Below are 14,285 nucleotides of genomic sequence, written 5' to 3'. Positions count from 1 at the left end.
CGTGCGTGGCAGAGCCCAGACTCGAACGTGGCTCCTCTGCTGGTTTCTGGCTCGTGCTCGATGACCTGGCCCATGATCTTACCTGAATAGAGGGTTCCTCCCAGTTCCGCTCAGCGGAGACTCGGTCACAAAGTGCCAAATAGATGAGCACGTAGGGGAACTATTTGTCTCCGAGTGGAGGTGCATGGTGACCCTAGGGGAGGGAGAGAGCCTCTATGGACGGCGCTAGGGCTGCAGCCTGGGACACCTACCAGGGCTCGCCAGGACACTCCCTCGGTGCAGGGAGCCACGTAGGCGGCCTGGGCAGAACAGAGGTGCCACTTGGTGGGGGCTGAGCAGCCAGGCCTCGTAGCTGCTGCCAGGAGTGTGGTCCCACATCTGAGACGGTGAGAGTAGGGCCATGTGCCAGGGAAGGGATGGCCTGGCGGGGTGTCCTGCTGGTCCTCACGACAATCCTTCCATGGGGAGGTGCCATTCTTCCATTTTTTATGGAGGCTCAGAGAGGCTGAGTAACTTACCTGGGAGTGGTCAGCAGATCCGGGTTTTACCACGTTCCAGCCGTCTGCTGGACAGCTCATTGCTATACGCTTATGAGAGCCGTAAGGGCGCTTTGCTTTATCCCGTGTTGAATGTCAGTACCGACAGCCACGTTGTTGTTGCCTGACCCAGTATTTCACGCACTGCTGACCGCCCCACACACCTCATCTTGTTGAACTTTCACAACATTCGCCTGCAGTAGGTGTTGTCTGTATTATCCCCATTTTATAGTTGAATCAACTTAGTCTTAAAGTGACTGCCCGAGATTACACGGGAAGACCTGGCCTGGAGCCTGGACCGCGGTCCTCAAAACTTCTTCTCATAATCGCTCTGTAACTTCCCGCTGACTTCAACTTCTCCTTAAGGATTTACTTTAATGGAAAATGGTCTGGGATCTAAGACATGTCAAAAAATGTTGAAATAGGCAGTTAGGGATGGAAATCTGTTCCTGCCCTTCTGTTTATTAAGGGACCATGTCACTCTGCCTCACTCATCTCAGGTCAAAAGGCCCCTCAGTCATTCCCCAGCCTACGTGTTCTCAGATATTTTGGTCTTGGGACCCCTTTACACTGTTAAAAATTGTTGCGAATCTCAAAGAGCTGTGATTTATATGGGTTATATATATATTTATCATATTAGAAATTAAAACTGAGAAATGCTGAAAACACAAGAATCCATAAGTCACACGTCCCATTACCTGTTACAGTCATGACATCATCACATTTGCAGCCTCTGGGGAAGTCCACTGTACACTTGTAAGAGCATGAAAATGGCACGTAATATCTTAGTATTATTATGAGAATAGTTTGGACCGTGCAGATCTCCTGAAAGGGAGGCCCCTGGGCTGTATCTTGAGAACCAGTGCTCTGGCCCGTTAACCTGTTTCATCGTCAACCGAAAGTTATCTTTTAATTTATTTGTTTCTGTTGTCAGGGTGGAGTGGGCTAGTTAGGATATAGGTTCATTTGCTGTTACAGAGACCCAGCATTTCAGGGGCTTTAGCAAGAGGGAAGTTTCTGTCTTATGTCAGCACCAGGAGTGAGCAGTCCAGGGGTCATATGGCAGCTCCAAGGTGCCGGGGCCTGCAGCTCCTTCTCTCCCGTGGCTCTGCCATCCTCCAGCACGTCTCCAACCTTCCGAAATGGCGCACTTGGCTGGAGGCTGTCTGGCCAGCAAGGAGGGAGGGCCCACCATTTCTCTCTGAGAGTACAGCCTGGGTGTTGCACCGTCACTTCTCTTCCTGTACCGTTGGCCAGAACTGGTTCCAGGGCCCCACCTGGCTGCGAGGGAGGCTGGGGAATGTGGTCTGTTCTGACTGGCCCAGATGAAAGTCAGTCCTTCCACTGGAAGGAAGCGTGAATGGCCCCTGGGACCCAAGCGCTGCCTCTCCTCCTCAATGGGTATGACCTCTGGGACTAGCTTGCTGCTCACTGTGTCCCTAAGCCTGGAACAGTGGGTTCTCGATGCCTCCTTGTAGGAAAGAGTCCATGTGTGCGGCTGGGACCCAACAAAATGAGACCCTTCTACTTTTCAACCACAGGGGTCCCCTGCGGCCCGCAGCTGTTTGTCCTGTCAGTTTAGACAGTGAAGGGTGCGGGGCTGAGTAGCACCTTTTTATCGGAATCTGGTTATTCCGGAGCTTCAGAGAGCAAGTGAGGAGGGTTTGTGCAGCAGAGGATTCACTTGAGATTTATCTGCGTCGCTTCGGTTCCTTACTTTGGGTACTGAGTGTGCCGGGGGTCCCGGGGGGGGGCCGGCTCAGAAGCCGGGCACATCAGGGCTGTGGATGGAGCACTGGTGTCTGGGGGTGACGATGCTCTCGATGTTTGCAGAGGAAGCTGCCCGAGCAGGACATCGCGCAGGGATCCTACATCGCCCTGCCTCTGACGCTGCTCATCCTGCTGGCTGGCTACAACCACGACAGGGTAGGGGGTCCCGAGACCTCATGGGCAGCAGATGTGTCGGGGGGAGGGATCCTTCATGACTGGGACGTGGCAGTGGAAGAACGTCCACTGTTACAGAGTTTACAGCATTTTAGGTCATGTCCAATTCCTAAGGCCTCCTTGCAAGGCCATAACCCTCTTGTAACAGCTCTCCTAACCTTTAAACCTGGAGTACCTCTGGGTCTCTGGTGGCCGTCTCTAGTACAAAGACCTTCCCTGGTCTGAACTGAGATCTGCCTGAGAGCACAGAGCAGGTGGTGACGGGGCCTGGGAGGGAGCGGCATGGGGGAGGGTCTCTGATGTCCCACTGGACGGAAGTCTTCTCCTGGCGTCCCCCTCTCTCATACTCTCTCTCTTTCCAGCTCATTCCCTTGCTGTTGCAGCTGACAAGTCGCCTGCAGGGAGTCCGAGCTCTCGGCCAGGCAGCCTCTGACAGTAGTGGCCCGGAAGACGCTAAGAGACAAGCCAAGAAACAGAAGACGAGGCGGACGTGAGGGGAAGAGGCCAGGAAGTCTCCCTTGGGACAGGCCCCTGGCGTGGAGGACATGCTGCCTGTCCCCACCCGCCCCTCGCCCAGCCCCGGTGCCATACCATGAATGGACCCTCCTGTCACTCTGCTGAGCACAATTGATTTTCTGAGTTGAAGATAATTTATTATTATTATTTTTGTCAAAGAAGTATTTAAGCTGTGCCGGTGGTGTGCGAATGTAATCCTCAGTCTTCTGCTTCATTTTCAAGAAGAGTTCTAGTAAATGGGGGCTCTGGCCCCCTAATCAAGCACCTGTTGGATTGACCTTCCCCTTAATTTCCCTGTGCAGTTGAGGTCCCTGCTAGAAACCACACAGCCCGTGTCTACTACTGGGAGGGTGTGTTAGGAGGTAAAACTCAATAAAGTTGCCCGTTTGTTTGTGTTGTAGGTCATCTCAGGTGTAGTCCTTGGATGACATGGGCTAATGCTGGGGTCACCGACTAAGCCGCCTGGAGGGGCACGTGAGTCCTGAGTGAAGGCGAGAGGACACACGGCAGCTGGCTTTTGGCCTCAGCGGTGGTAGGAAGACAGGGGAGGAGGGGTTGTGGCACAGCGAAGAGCCCCACCCCCACCTGATCTAAAGGAGCCTGAGGTTCTCAGGGGCTCTGGCTCCCCGGTGCCCTGCGGGAACATGCGTTCATTTTTCTAGAGAAGCCAGGAAGACAGTTTTATGTGAACTCTTCCACGTTTTAAATGTTAGAGACAAACAAAATGCATACGTAGGATGTGTGAAGCTTGAAGGCTGCGGGTTTGCATAAGGGATCCACAGGAATGCTCACCATTTGAACAGCATTAGTTTAATTCTTATAGGAAGTAATTAAGTTAATAAGTTATATTGGAAGCGGGGACATCCATCCATCCAATGTTTATTGAGTCCCATGTGTGACAGGCACCGGGGTATGCGATGAGCAGAGTAGACGACGGTATAAACGGAGCTGGACGAGGACAGGGCCCCTCTGCTTTGTTCCTCATCGTGTCCCCAGCGCTTGGTGTGGAGTAGGCATTCTAGAAGGAATGAATGAGTGAATGCATGCGTGCTTGCAGGAATGAACAAGCACAGGGCACGGGGCCCCGCCCCCCCAAGCGCACGACCCAGCCATCGTTGGGTGGAAGACAAGCCAGCAGGTCGACGAGGGCCGTGTGGAGAGCTGAAGGCCTCCTGGTGGAGGAGGCTCACATGGCCGAGGGGTCACAGAGCAGAGGTCCGATCCCACCTGAGAGCTTAGGGAAGCTTCCCAGGCATGATGTTTAGGCCAACTCTGGAAGGACCCAGAACGGAAAGAGGAAAAATAAGGCAGAAGGTCTTGTTGGGTGCCACGACCAGTGCAGACAGTCAGCTGGAGGGTTCCCGGCCCCTTGGTGGCCACCCGAAGAGCTGCTGTGTTTCCAGCCAGCGGCTGTTGAGCTGTTGGCCATTTCACGGGTGTTACTTTTTCACCATGAAAGGAAATAAACTCTTAGAGATCTGGGACAGTTGAGATACATAATCCATTTCTTGGAGTGTGTTCTAACTCTTATTCCAAATGGACGCCCAGAAACATCCCTTTTAAATGTTAATGGGGCTTTTTATTGACACAGTGTAAAGGTTAAGAGCTCCTGAAAGATACGACTAAATGTCAATATGTTCCATCCAGTTCCAGGCGCTGCCATTAAGTGGCAGTCTACCCCCGTCACTGCTACATGTCACCCTTGGTGGTGGTGGGTCTTCTAAAGGGCTCCGTTCCTGGAAAAGGCTGCTGTCTTTCTCGGTCCATTTGGAAGTTGGGCCTACTCTGTTGCCTGTAGTTGTCTTCATTTGCTGGCAATCTCAGGACAGCTCCCCTGATTCCCCTGTGAGGTGTAAGTATGAATAGTTAGAGGCTTTTGAACGGGGCAAAAGTTATATGAGACAGATTTTTTTTTCCCTGAGAAAAATGTCTAAAATGGCGGTCTTCCCTGAAGACCTCCATTGCTTGCACATTTTTTTGCTTATTAAAGTAGCCCCAACCTCAGTGAGGACACCCCAAAGACCGACAGGGAAGTGCCCTTCCAAGGTGCTGGCTTCACCTCAGTCTTTCCTGGTTTACTTGTTTGGAATGTTATCAACCAACCAGCAAGGATGGTTGGAGTAGGGGGTGGGAAGGGGTGGGTGTGAGGAATGTGTAGTGGGGAGGAGCTGGTGGCTGCAAGAGAGGTGGAGGGAAGAGGCGGTCCTTGTGCCCAACTCTCAGTGGTCTGTAAGGAAAGAAGATTCGTGAAAGTAGGGAAAAGTGAATGACTACCTCCCTGAGTTAAGAGCACTCGCGGAAAGACTAGCCTTTCTCAAGTGGTGACCATGTGCCAGGTGCCATGCTGAGTCGTTTCATGCATGAACTGCTTTGTCCACATGACCTTATGACACAGGTATGTTTTCAACCCTACTTTACAGAGGAGGAAACTGAGACTTAAAGATCTGGCAGCTACCAAGTAGCAGAGGTGGGATTTGAACCCAGGTGCAAGAGTTCTTGACCACTGTGCTCTGCTAACTCCTGCTGCACAAAATGAGTCGGTGCATTTGTGTGCCAGGTTGTCTGGGAATAATTCAGGGGTTTAGAAAGTGAATGTCATCTGCCAGAGATGTGGGCATAAGCTGTGATAAATTTAGTCAAGGCACAGTGACATGCAGCCGTGTGTGCAATGGAGCATCGGGCCATAGGACCTTTTAACTGTTCCGTCAGCATTGTTTCCAGAACCAGTTATGTGACTAAATGCTTAAATCCAATTCCCTAAACACAAATCCAAATCCAGTGGGTGAGATTCCCCTTTCCTCAAAAGCTGGAGCAACCTGATGAGGAGAGTTGGGAAGGATTTTTCGGACAAAGTGTGCATAGTTGCATTCCGTTCTGTCTAGGCTGAGTGTTCACTGGGAGTGAGGACTGTGTCTCAATCATCTGCATTTCCAGTCCCTCACACGTGGCGGGTGCCTGAGGTAGGGAGCCAGCCTCAAGATCATCCCCCTGATGATCCCCACTGCCTTTGTGTGTGGTCCCCTCGCGTGCTGAGTCAGGGCTGGCACTCAGATGTGAGTGATGATGTGTGCCTTCTCAGGCGGGGTCATAAAGGGCATTGCACAAACATGAAAACAACCTAAATGTCCATCAACAGATCATAGAGAAGATGTGGTGTATATATACAATGGAATACCACTCAGCCATAAAAAAGAACAAAATTATGCCATTTGTAGCAACACGGCTGCAAGTAGAGATTATCATACTAAGTAAGTCAGAAAGAGAAAGACAAATACCATATGATATCACTATGTGTGGAATCTAAAATATGACACAAATGAACCTATCTATGAAACAAACAGAATCACGGACGTAGAGAACAGACTGGTGGTTGCCATGGGGGAGGGGGGGAGGGAGACGGATGCACTGGGAGTTTGGGGTTGGTAGATGCAAACTATTCCATATAGAATGGATGAACAACAAGGTCCTACTGTGTAGCATAGGGAGCTATACTCAATATCCTGTGGTAAACCATAATGGAAAAGCATATAAAAAAAAGAATGTATGTAGTGTATGTGTATAACTGAGTCACTTTGCTGTACAGCAGAGATTGGCACAGCATTGTAAATCAACTCTACTTCAATAAAAAAAAATTCAAGGGCACTGCACTTCCCACTTTGGCCCTGGGGGAAGCCAGCCGCCTTGCGTGAGGGTACGCAGACAGCCTTCGGAGAGCTGAGGTCCCTGGACAGCAGCCAGTCCAGCTTGCGAGCCATGCGCTTCAGGAGCCCTGGACGTGGATCCTCCAGCCCCAGTCAAGCCTTTGGTTGACTGCAGCCCCAGCTGACGTCTAACTGCAGCTGCTTCAGAGACCCCCCAGGTGACACTGCCTGGCTGAGCTCTCCCCAAATTCCTGACTCACAGAATCTGGGAACATGATATATGACTGTATTAGGCCTCTAAGTTTTGGGGTTATGCAACATTAGGTAACATTAGGTAACATTAGGTATGCGACATTAGGTAACAGGAACAGTACTCACTAAAGGTCTGTCATGAATGGACAGTGACTGAGAGACTCCCAGTAAATCGATGCATTTCTACTTGTATTAGTCAAGGCTCTTTTGGTTTAAGTGACAGGAACCCAACTCCAACTAGCTTAAGCAAAATGGGGCATTTCACTGCCTATGTAGTTGAGAAACCAAGGAGTGTCTGGCTCCGTGCATGGCTGGATCTAGGGCATGTCTTAGCCTCCTGGCTCTGCTTCCCTTTGTGTGTTGACTATGCTCTTCCCCCCATCAAGGCTCTACGCCACCTCTCAGTGATTACCTCTTAAAGACCCCTTTGCTGGAAACTGACAGACATTGAAACCGGGTCCTTTTCTATTTGTTCAGTCACTGCTCTGCCTGAGGCAGTGGCAGGGGCAGATGTGGAACGGACTCCACTATGAGTAGAATTTGGGAAAACTGGCTTTTGACTTCTGATTTTTCTGCTTCTGTGGAAGATGGTCACCCAGCAGCGTTGGGCCTGTGTCATCCCAATTTGCAGACCGAACAGAAAGAGAACTTCCATCTCACAGACCCTGTGTCCATCTGGGGAAGGTGAAGGAGTGATGGGCAAACTGCTCATGGGGCCCTGGCCAGCGCTGAGCCACACCTCCGTCCATGCCATACGAAGCTCCTGCAGGGGGTCGCTGTGTTTCCCAGAGAAACAAGGGATCCCGGGTGGGCAAAACCAATAGGAGTCAGCTCCACTCCCTTCAAAACTTGATGACAGGGCCTGGTCGAAGTCACCCACCATTTTTGGCTTTATTTTTTCATTAGCAAATAACTGTGACCTTATCATGACATGCCTAGGGGAGGGGAGAAACTCATCTTCTTGTGGGCCTACTGTGTTGAGTGGGGGAAGGTGTGAGGGGACCCCCTCCCTCCCCCCTTCTCAGTGGGAGCGTTTATGCTTCATGATACAGTGGTAGGATTTTGGATGGATAACGACCATTGTCACTACAGCCCTTCTGTCCCCACACCTGGGGTTGTTTACGATGCTGCCCGCTTACATACCCTTTCGGATGAGTGACTGTTTCACTGTTCCACCTTGTGGATGAAACAGCAGCCCATCTTGCATTTGCTTTTTGGAATTTGAAGATTCTGTAAAATAGATGAATGCATTGGAACAAGTGGTCCCCAAGTCTGTGTGGAATCCCTTCCTCTGAGGACTGATGGCTACCCCTCCCTGCCTAGTCTCTGCAGGGGAGGCGGCTGGCAAGAGGAGGGAAGCTGACAGCTGCTGCATTTTTATCCTGTTACTGCTCTTAGAGCCGAGAGGAAGAGATGGCTAACCGCCGCTGAGTGATCAAACTTGAGATGGGCCTCTCTCGCTTCCTTTTCATGGGCTGGGGTGGGCGGGAATACAGAGAAAGAACATTTTGTTGCCTACTAAAAATGCTTCTTCCCTTGTACAGTTTCGAGAATGCCTCACCTAAGTGATGACTGATACTCAGTTAATGATGGCAAAGAACTGATCACATATGAAGATGAGGTCTAAGACTGACACTGGTTGATGGCAGGGGTCAGCAAACTCTGGCCCCCAGAGTCTATTTCTGTTTTGTAAATAAGTTCACTTGTATCATTTTTTTTTAGATTCCACATATAAGTGATGTCATATAATATTTGCCTTTCTCTGTCTGACTTCATTTAGTATGATAATCTCTTATGTCCATCCATGTTGCTGCAAATGGCATTATCTCATTCTTTTTTATGGCTGAGTAATATTCCATTGTGCATATATACCACGTCTTCTTTATCCATTCATCTGTTGAGGGACCCTCAGGTTGCTTCCATGTCCTGGTTATTGTAAACAGTGCTGCTATGAACACTGGGTTGCATGTATCTTTTTGAAAAGTTTTCATCTTTTCTGGATATATTCCCAGGATTGGGATTGCTGGATCATACAGTAGCTCTATTTTTAGTTTTTTAACGAACCTCTATACTGTTCTGCATAGTAGCTGCTCACAGACATGGAAAACAAACTTATGGTTACCAAAGGGGAAGGGGGGGTGGGGGAAGGATAAATTAGAAGTTTGGGATTAACAGGTACACACTACTATATAAAAAACAGATAAACAGGGACCTACTATATAGTACAGGGAACCATATTCCATATCTTGTAATAACCTATAGTGAAAAAATATATATATAAAACTGAATCACTTTGCTGTACACATGAAACTAACACAACGTTGTAAATCAACTATACTTCAATTAAAAAAAAATTACAAATTGCCAAAAAAAAAAAACCCCCAAAACTATGCCTCCCCCACCCCTGCCAAATCTGGTCTGCCACTGTGTTTGTATATAAAGCGTTATGGGAACACAGCCACACCCATTCATCTACAAATTGTCCGTGGCTATTTTCATCCTACAACAGTGGAGATGAGTAGCTGTGGCAAAGACTGGAATGCCCCACAAAGCCTAAACTATTTACTATCTGCCCCTTTATAGAAAAGGTCGCTGACCCCTAGTCTACTGGGTACTTTGTAAAGTTTGATTTTGGGGAGAGTCATTAGTTCATTCAACAAGCATTAGTTGAGCATCTGTGCTGTGCCAGGCCCTGCTCTGTGTACTGGGTGTTAGTGGTGAGAACATGCGGCCGGGCCTCAACTCTCCGGAAGCAAAATGCTGACGGAGGAGAGGGACATGAAAGGGGTGAGTGAGAACTTCCTGGATGAGAACGTGTTGTAAAAAAAAAGAGGGGAAGAGGGCGACGGGGTAGAGGGTGATTGGTGTCAGGGAAGGCCACTCTGAGGAGGTGCCGTTTGAGCTGAGACCCGAATTAGAGAAGGGCCCTGTTCGGCAGAGGTCGGGAGGCAGAGCTGCCCGGGTGGAGGGGACAATAATTAGAAAGACCCTGAGGAGGAAATGAGCTTCACGGGTCTGAGGAAGAGCCAGGAGGTCAAGCCCTGGACGGTGTGGGGTAGCTGCCAGAGAGACTGAGCGGAAATGGCCAGTGAGGTGGGGGAACCCAGGATAGGGTGGTTGGGTAAACAGTTGTCAACGCTCCACCCATTCATTGATGGATGAATGAATGACTGGTCATTAGAAATAATGTTGGTCATGATCCATCCCATGACTCATATGGAGACCACGTCACCAATTCACACTTGTCTTCTGTTTAGGATGAACCGTATGAAACTGCCATTTTTATAGGTCAAAATGATTGACTAACCAACCATTACACATGCGTACTGAAATTAAACAAGTAAATGGATAGTGGATATGGGAGCCAGGTTTCTCATTGTTGGAGTGGAAGGATACAAGTAAGCAAAGGAGGGAAGACTAGAATGATCCCTGTGGTGATGGATTAGAGTTGGAGACATCAGTATGAACTCACATTTCATATAGACACAGATGGCTGCATATGGAAATATTTATACATATGTGCATACACACAGGCTAGTAACACACATATGCTTCCTTGCTCTGCCAGCGGAGCAGGGCTAGAAGCAATGAGAGCTTAGTAGCAACAAACACCCAGTGCCTAGCTCTCCATTCTCTAATAACACCCCTCTCCAATAAAAGGCACCCGGGCTCGGTGGAGAAATGTCTGATTCTAGGACTCGGGTGGGAAATATAAAAGATGAGCTGGGAACATCGTATAGTGTCAGAAAGTAAGGAAGTGATACCGACCAGGGTTCTTGGCCTTCCTTAATCAATAGAAATTGATAAAAGCCCAGACAAGAAATTCAGGCGGGGCTTTACTGGGGCCCCTGCTGCAGCAGCTGGAGAGCGAAAACAAGTAACAGTTTCCCTTACTTGCTCTCTGAGGTGGGGGGAGCTGGTTCCTTATATGGGGTGAGGGTGGGGGTGTGTCCAGGGATTGGGCAGGAGGGCTGGCTTAGGTGTTTTGCCCACCCCTTTGGTGTTGTGTGCAGGGGGCATGTGCAGTACCCTGCTTTTGCTCCCGACACCCTGTTTTTGCCTCTGGCTCTTCAGAAGTGGAAGTTGGGTTTTTGGTCTTTTTGTATCTTGTTGTCCATAATTTGCCCCAACTGTGCGTGCACACATCTATTTTTAGTTCCTCATAGTTTCTTTATATTTTGTTGCTGGAGGATTGTCCAGGCACAAGCACTGCAGCAAAGGGTCCCAGCCTGTCTCAGAAGCACTAAGCAAAACAAGACAAATCACCCCATTGATGGGGGTGGATCTCAGAGGGACCCAGGAGCCAGCTGAAAGAGCTCCCATAGTCAAAGCTGGAACAATCTGACCAACAAAATAAAGTAGTACTGGATTATAACTCAAAGTATAGAATAAATATCCATGGTTCCATACTGATATAAATCAATGACTGAATAAACGGCCCAGAAAAAGGACACTAAAAACTAAGGAAATCTAAATAAATTTGGACTTTAGTTAATAATAATGCATCAATATGTGGGCATATGGGAACTTAACTATCTTTACCATTTTTCTAGAACTATTCTAAAACAGAAAGTTTAAACATTTATTTTAAAAAAAGGTCAAATGCAACAGTGTCGTATGCTCAACCTAGTAGTGTTTTTCCTGGTTTAGTTTGTGGGCATGAATTCATATTGTGCCATTTAACCTCTGTTGCCCGACCTTCAGCATAGCTAATGACCCCAAGAGACAAAAAGCCCAAGTTAGGGATATGTCTTGGGGCCAGGAAATGGCCCAGCATCCAGACTGCATGCATTAGTTACCTGGAAAAGCCAAGGAATAGTATAGGCAGGTGTTGGCAAACTATAGCCTGTGGGTCAAATCCAGCTGGCTGCCCATTTTTGTCAATAAAGTTTTATTGGAACATAGCCACGCCCACTTATTTGCATATCGTCTATGGCTACTTTTGAGCGACAACAGCAGAGTGGATAGTTGCAACGCAGATCACACAGTCCACAAAATATCTACTACCTATCTGGCCCTTTAAGGAAAAATTTTGCTGACTCCAGGATAGGGGACACAGTTCTGTCATCATCCTTTAGCAGGGAGGGCAAGGATTCCCCATCTCAGGACAAGTCTGTCTTTTTAACAACAGAACATACAGCTGGGCAAAGCCCAAGGCTCACTTCCTTGGGACTGAAACGGATCATTAATATTGAATGTTTAATATCCTACTTGCTCCAGATGACTCCATTTAATTTCTATTATCCCTCGCAACAGGGCTCTCACGTGCAGGGGTCAGGGCTGTTTGTCTTCCTTGGCTCTCTGAGGCTTCAGAGCATATTGATTCTGCAGAATGCACATTTCTCTGAAAAGAGCGTCTCCCTACGTGACAGGAGATCACACACCGCTTGTCTCCTGTCCCTTTCATTCCCCTCTGAACATGATAAAATCATGATCCCAGCATCACCGAGGGACCCTCGTGTCTCTTTGAAGAAGGGCTCCTTTTGCTTGCCTTCTTTTTAAATCTCTTTCAAGCCAGTGAGGCAGAGTGGAAAATGTTCACTGGCTCTGGAGGCAGACAGGTCTGAGTGCGAGTCGTGGCCCTGTTATTTACTGGGCTGTGTGACTTTGGACGAGCTGCCTAACTTCCCTGAGCCTGTGGCTGTTCCACAGTAAAATGAGGAAAAGGGGGCATTACAGGGCGGTTGTGAGGATTCAGGAAAGTAGTGCTCACAGAGCACCTGCTGCAGGGCTTGCTTCCTGGTATAATCCCTTCTCAGAGGCGGGCTGACATTCAGCTGATACCCACTGGTGTAGCTGTGCCCATGTTTTACAGCCAGCCATTGGGGTTGGTCACAGTGTTCTGATTGGTCAGTGCCCATGCCATGACAGATGTTCAATATTCTGAAAACCATCCCTGAGTAGAGGTGAATTCACCGCTTCCTTTTAGAGCTTCAGACAATTACATTGGTCCACACTGGTGCAGACACTGTAGGAGTCTTACCCAGATCCTGTTTACGTGGCCAGGGCACCTTTCCCCAGCTGCTGTGAGTGCTGGCTGCTAAGAGCTCACAGCTATCTCTTCTCTGGAGAACTGCCCTCTCCAGATGCGAGATACCTTACCCGGGAGGGGATGCCTTGCCCCAGTGAGTAACTGACACAGCAGTAGGGCTGGCTGGCCCCTGCCTCACGGTGGTGCAATCTGTGCTCCAGAGCTCCCTGTGGGATCAGGCTGAGGGAAGATATTACATTCTTGCTCGGCTCTTTCCCCTCTGCTTCCTGGGGCCCTCACTTCCCTTCTCCTGAAATCCCCCCCTTAAAAACTCATATCTGCCCAAGTCCCTGCTTTTGGCTCTGCTTCTAGGACACCTGGCCTAAGGCCATCAGTGACCTGCTGCTACAGATCCAGATCTTTCTGCAATTGCTGGAATAGTGGTCAATCCTTGGCGGCCCGGTGAGGAAGGGTCTGAGGGGCCGTGTGCATGGAGCTGGTTTGGTGGGGTCTGCAGGCAGGCAGGACCCCATGGGGGATGTGACTCAAGAGTTTTGTCAAATATCTTTTATCCCCCTGACAATGCAAAAAAATGTGGGCTCATACTCCAGGGTTTCCCCCACGCCACACTGGGCCCCTATGGTCCGCTGTGCTGTCAGCAGGTGTTGCACTTGGGAGACGTGTGTGTGTGTGTGTGTGTGTGTGTGTGTGTGTGTGTGATGTGTGTGCATGCATTTATATATGGGGTTGTGTGTGTGTGTATGTGAGCTGAGGTTACGGGCCCCCTTCCGGCTCAGTGCCCCTGCCTGGGCTTGCCTTGTCCACCTGTTGCTCTGGGCCCCTCAGGTGGTCACTAGCTAGCAAACAAGGAGGGCACTGGGATGCCTTGCTCACTGGGACTCTGGACCAGCCCACACCATATTGGGCCTTTTGGCCTCTGGGGCATGACTTGGCCTCTGCTGGCTTTGAAGGCCTGCCAGAGACACACCATCTGGTCTGGGAAATGTTCTCAGCCTGGGCACAGCCCACTGACCACTGCTGGTCTGTGACTTCTCTGTCCAAGAAAACAGCCCAGCCTGACCTGAGTGGGCACCAGGGATGGGGCCACATCTTGGGAAAGGATGCTTTGGGTGAACCTGGTTTCTGGACCTGGTTCTGCCACTAAGGTGCAGAGGACATTAAGTCAGTTACTGCCCCTGGCTCCATCCTAAGCCTAAGGGAGAGCTAGTCTCTCCCTGGGTTTGCCCAGGCTGGACCACCCCTGCCTGAGTGACGAGTTGGGAGAAAGACATTAATGTTTGGAGCAGTGTTGTATTAGTCAGTACTCTCGTTTGCAAGGGTTGGAAACACAGCTTGTTCTAGCTTAGGCAAATGTCTCCAGAATCCAAGGAAGCGCAGGATGTGCTGGGCTTCCAGAACACTTGG

At 49.5% G+C, this 14,285-nt stretch overlaps 1 protein-coding gene across 3 annotated transcripts in view; it reads left to right on the top strand.

The window, feature by feature from the left end:
• The window catches only part of LOC101317021 (BOS complex subunit NOMO1), a 52,550-nt gene extending 49,154 nt beyond the window's left edge, over nt 1-3,396 (top strand). For 2 of the 3 annotated variants that reach the window (XM_033841155.2, XM_033841154.2), the window contains 2 exons: nt 2,370-2,462; nt 2,843-3,396. In XM_033841155.2, coding sequence (XP_033697046.1) covers nt 2,370-2,462; nt 2,843-2,974 — 225 coding nt within the window. In that variant the 3' untranslated portion in view covers nt 2,975-3,396. The remainder of the gene's footprint in view (nt 1-2,369; nt 2,463-2,842) is intronic. The other variant, XR_012326093.1, reaches the window with a different exon arrangement.
• The last annotated feature ends 10,889 nt before the right edge of the window (nt 3,397-14,285 follow it).

The sequence above is a fragment of the Tursiops truncatus genome, chromosome 15 (genome assembly GCF_011762595.2).
Source record: "Tursiops truncatus isolate mTurTru1 chromosome 15, mTurTru1.mat.Y, whole genome shotgun sequence".
Taxonomy (NCBI): domain Eukaryota; kingdom Metazoa; phylum Chordata; class Mammalia; order Artiodactyla; family Delphinidae; genus Tursiops; species Tursiops truncatus.
This window is presented reverse-complemented; position numbering and strand designations above follow the sequence as displayed.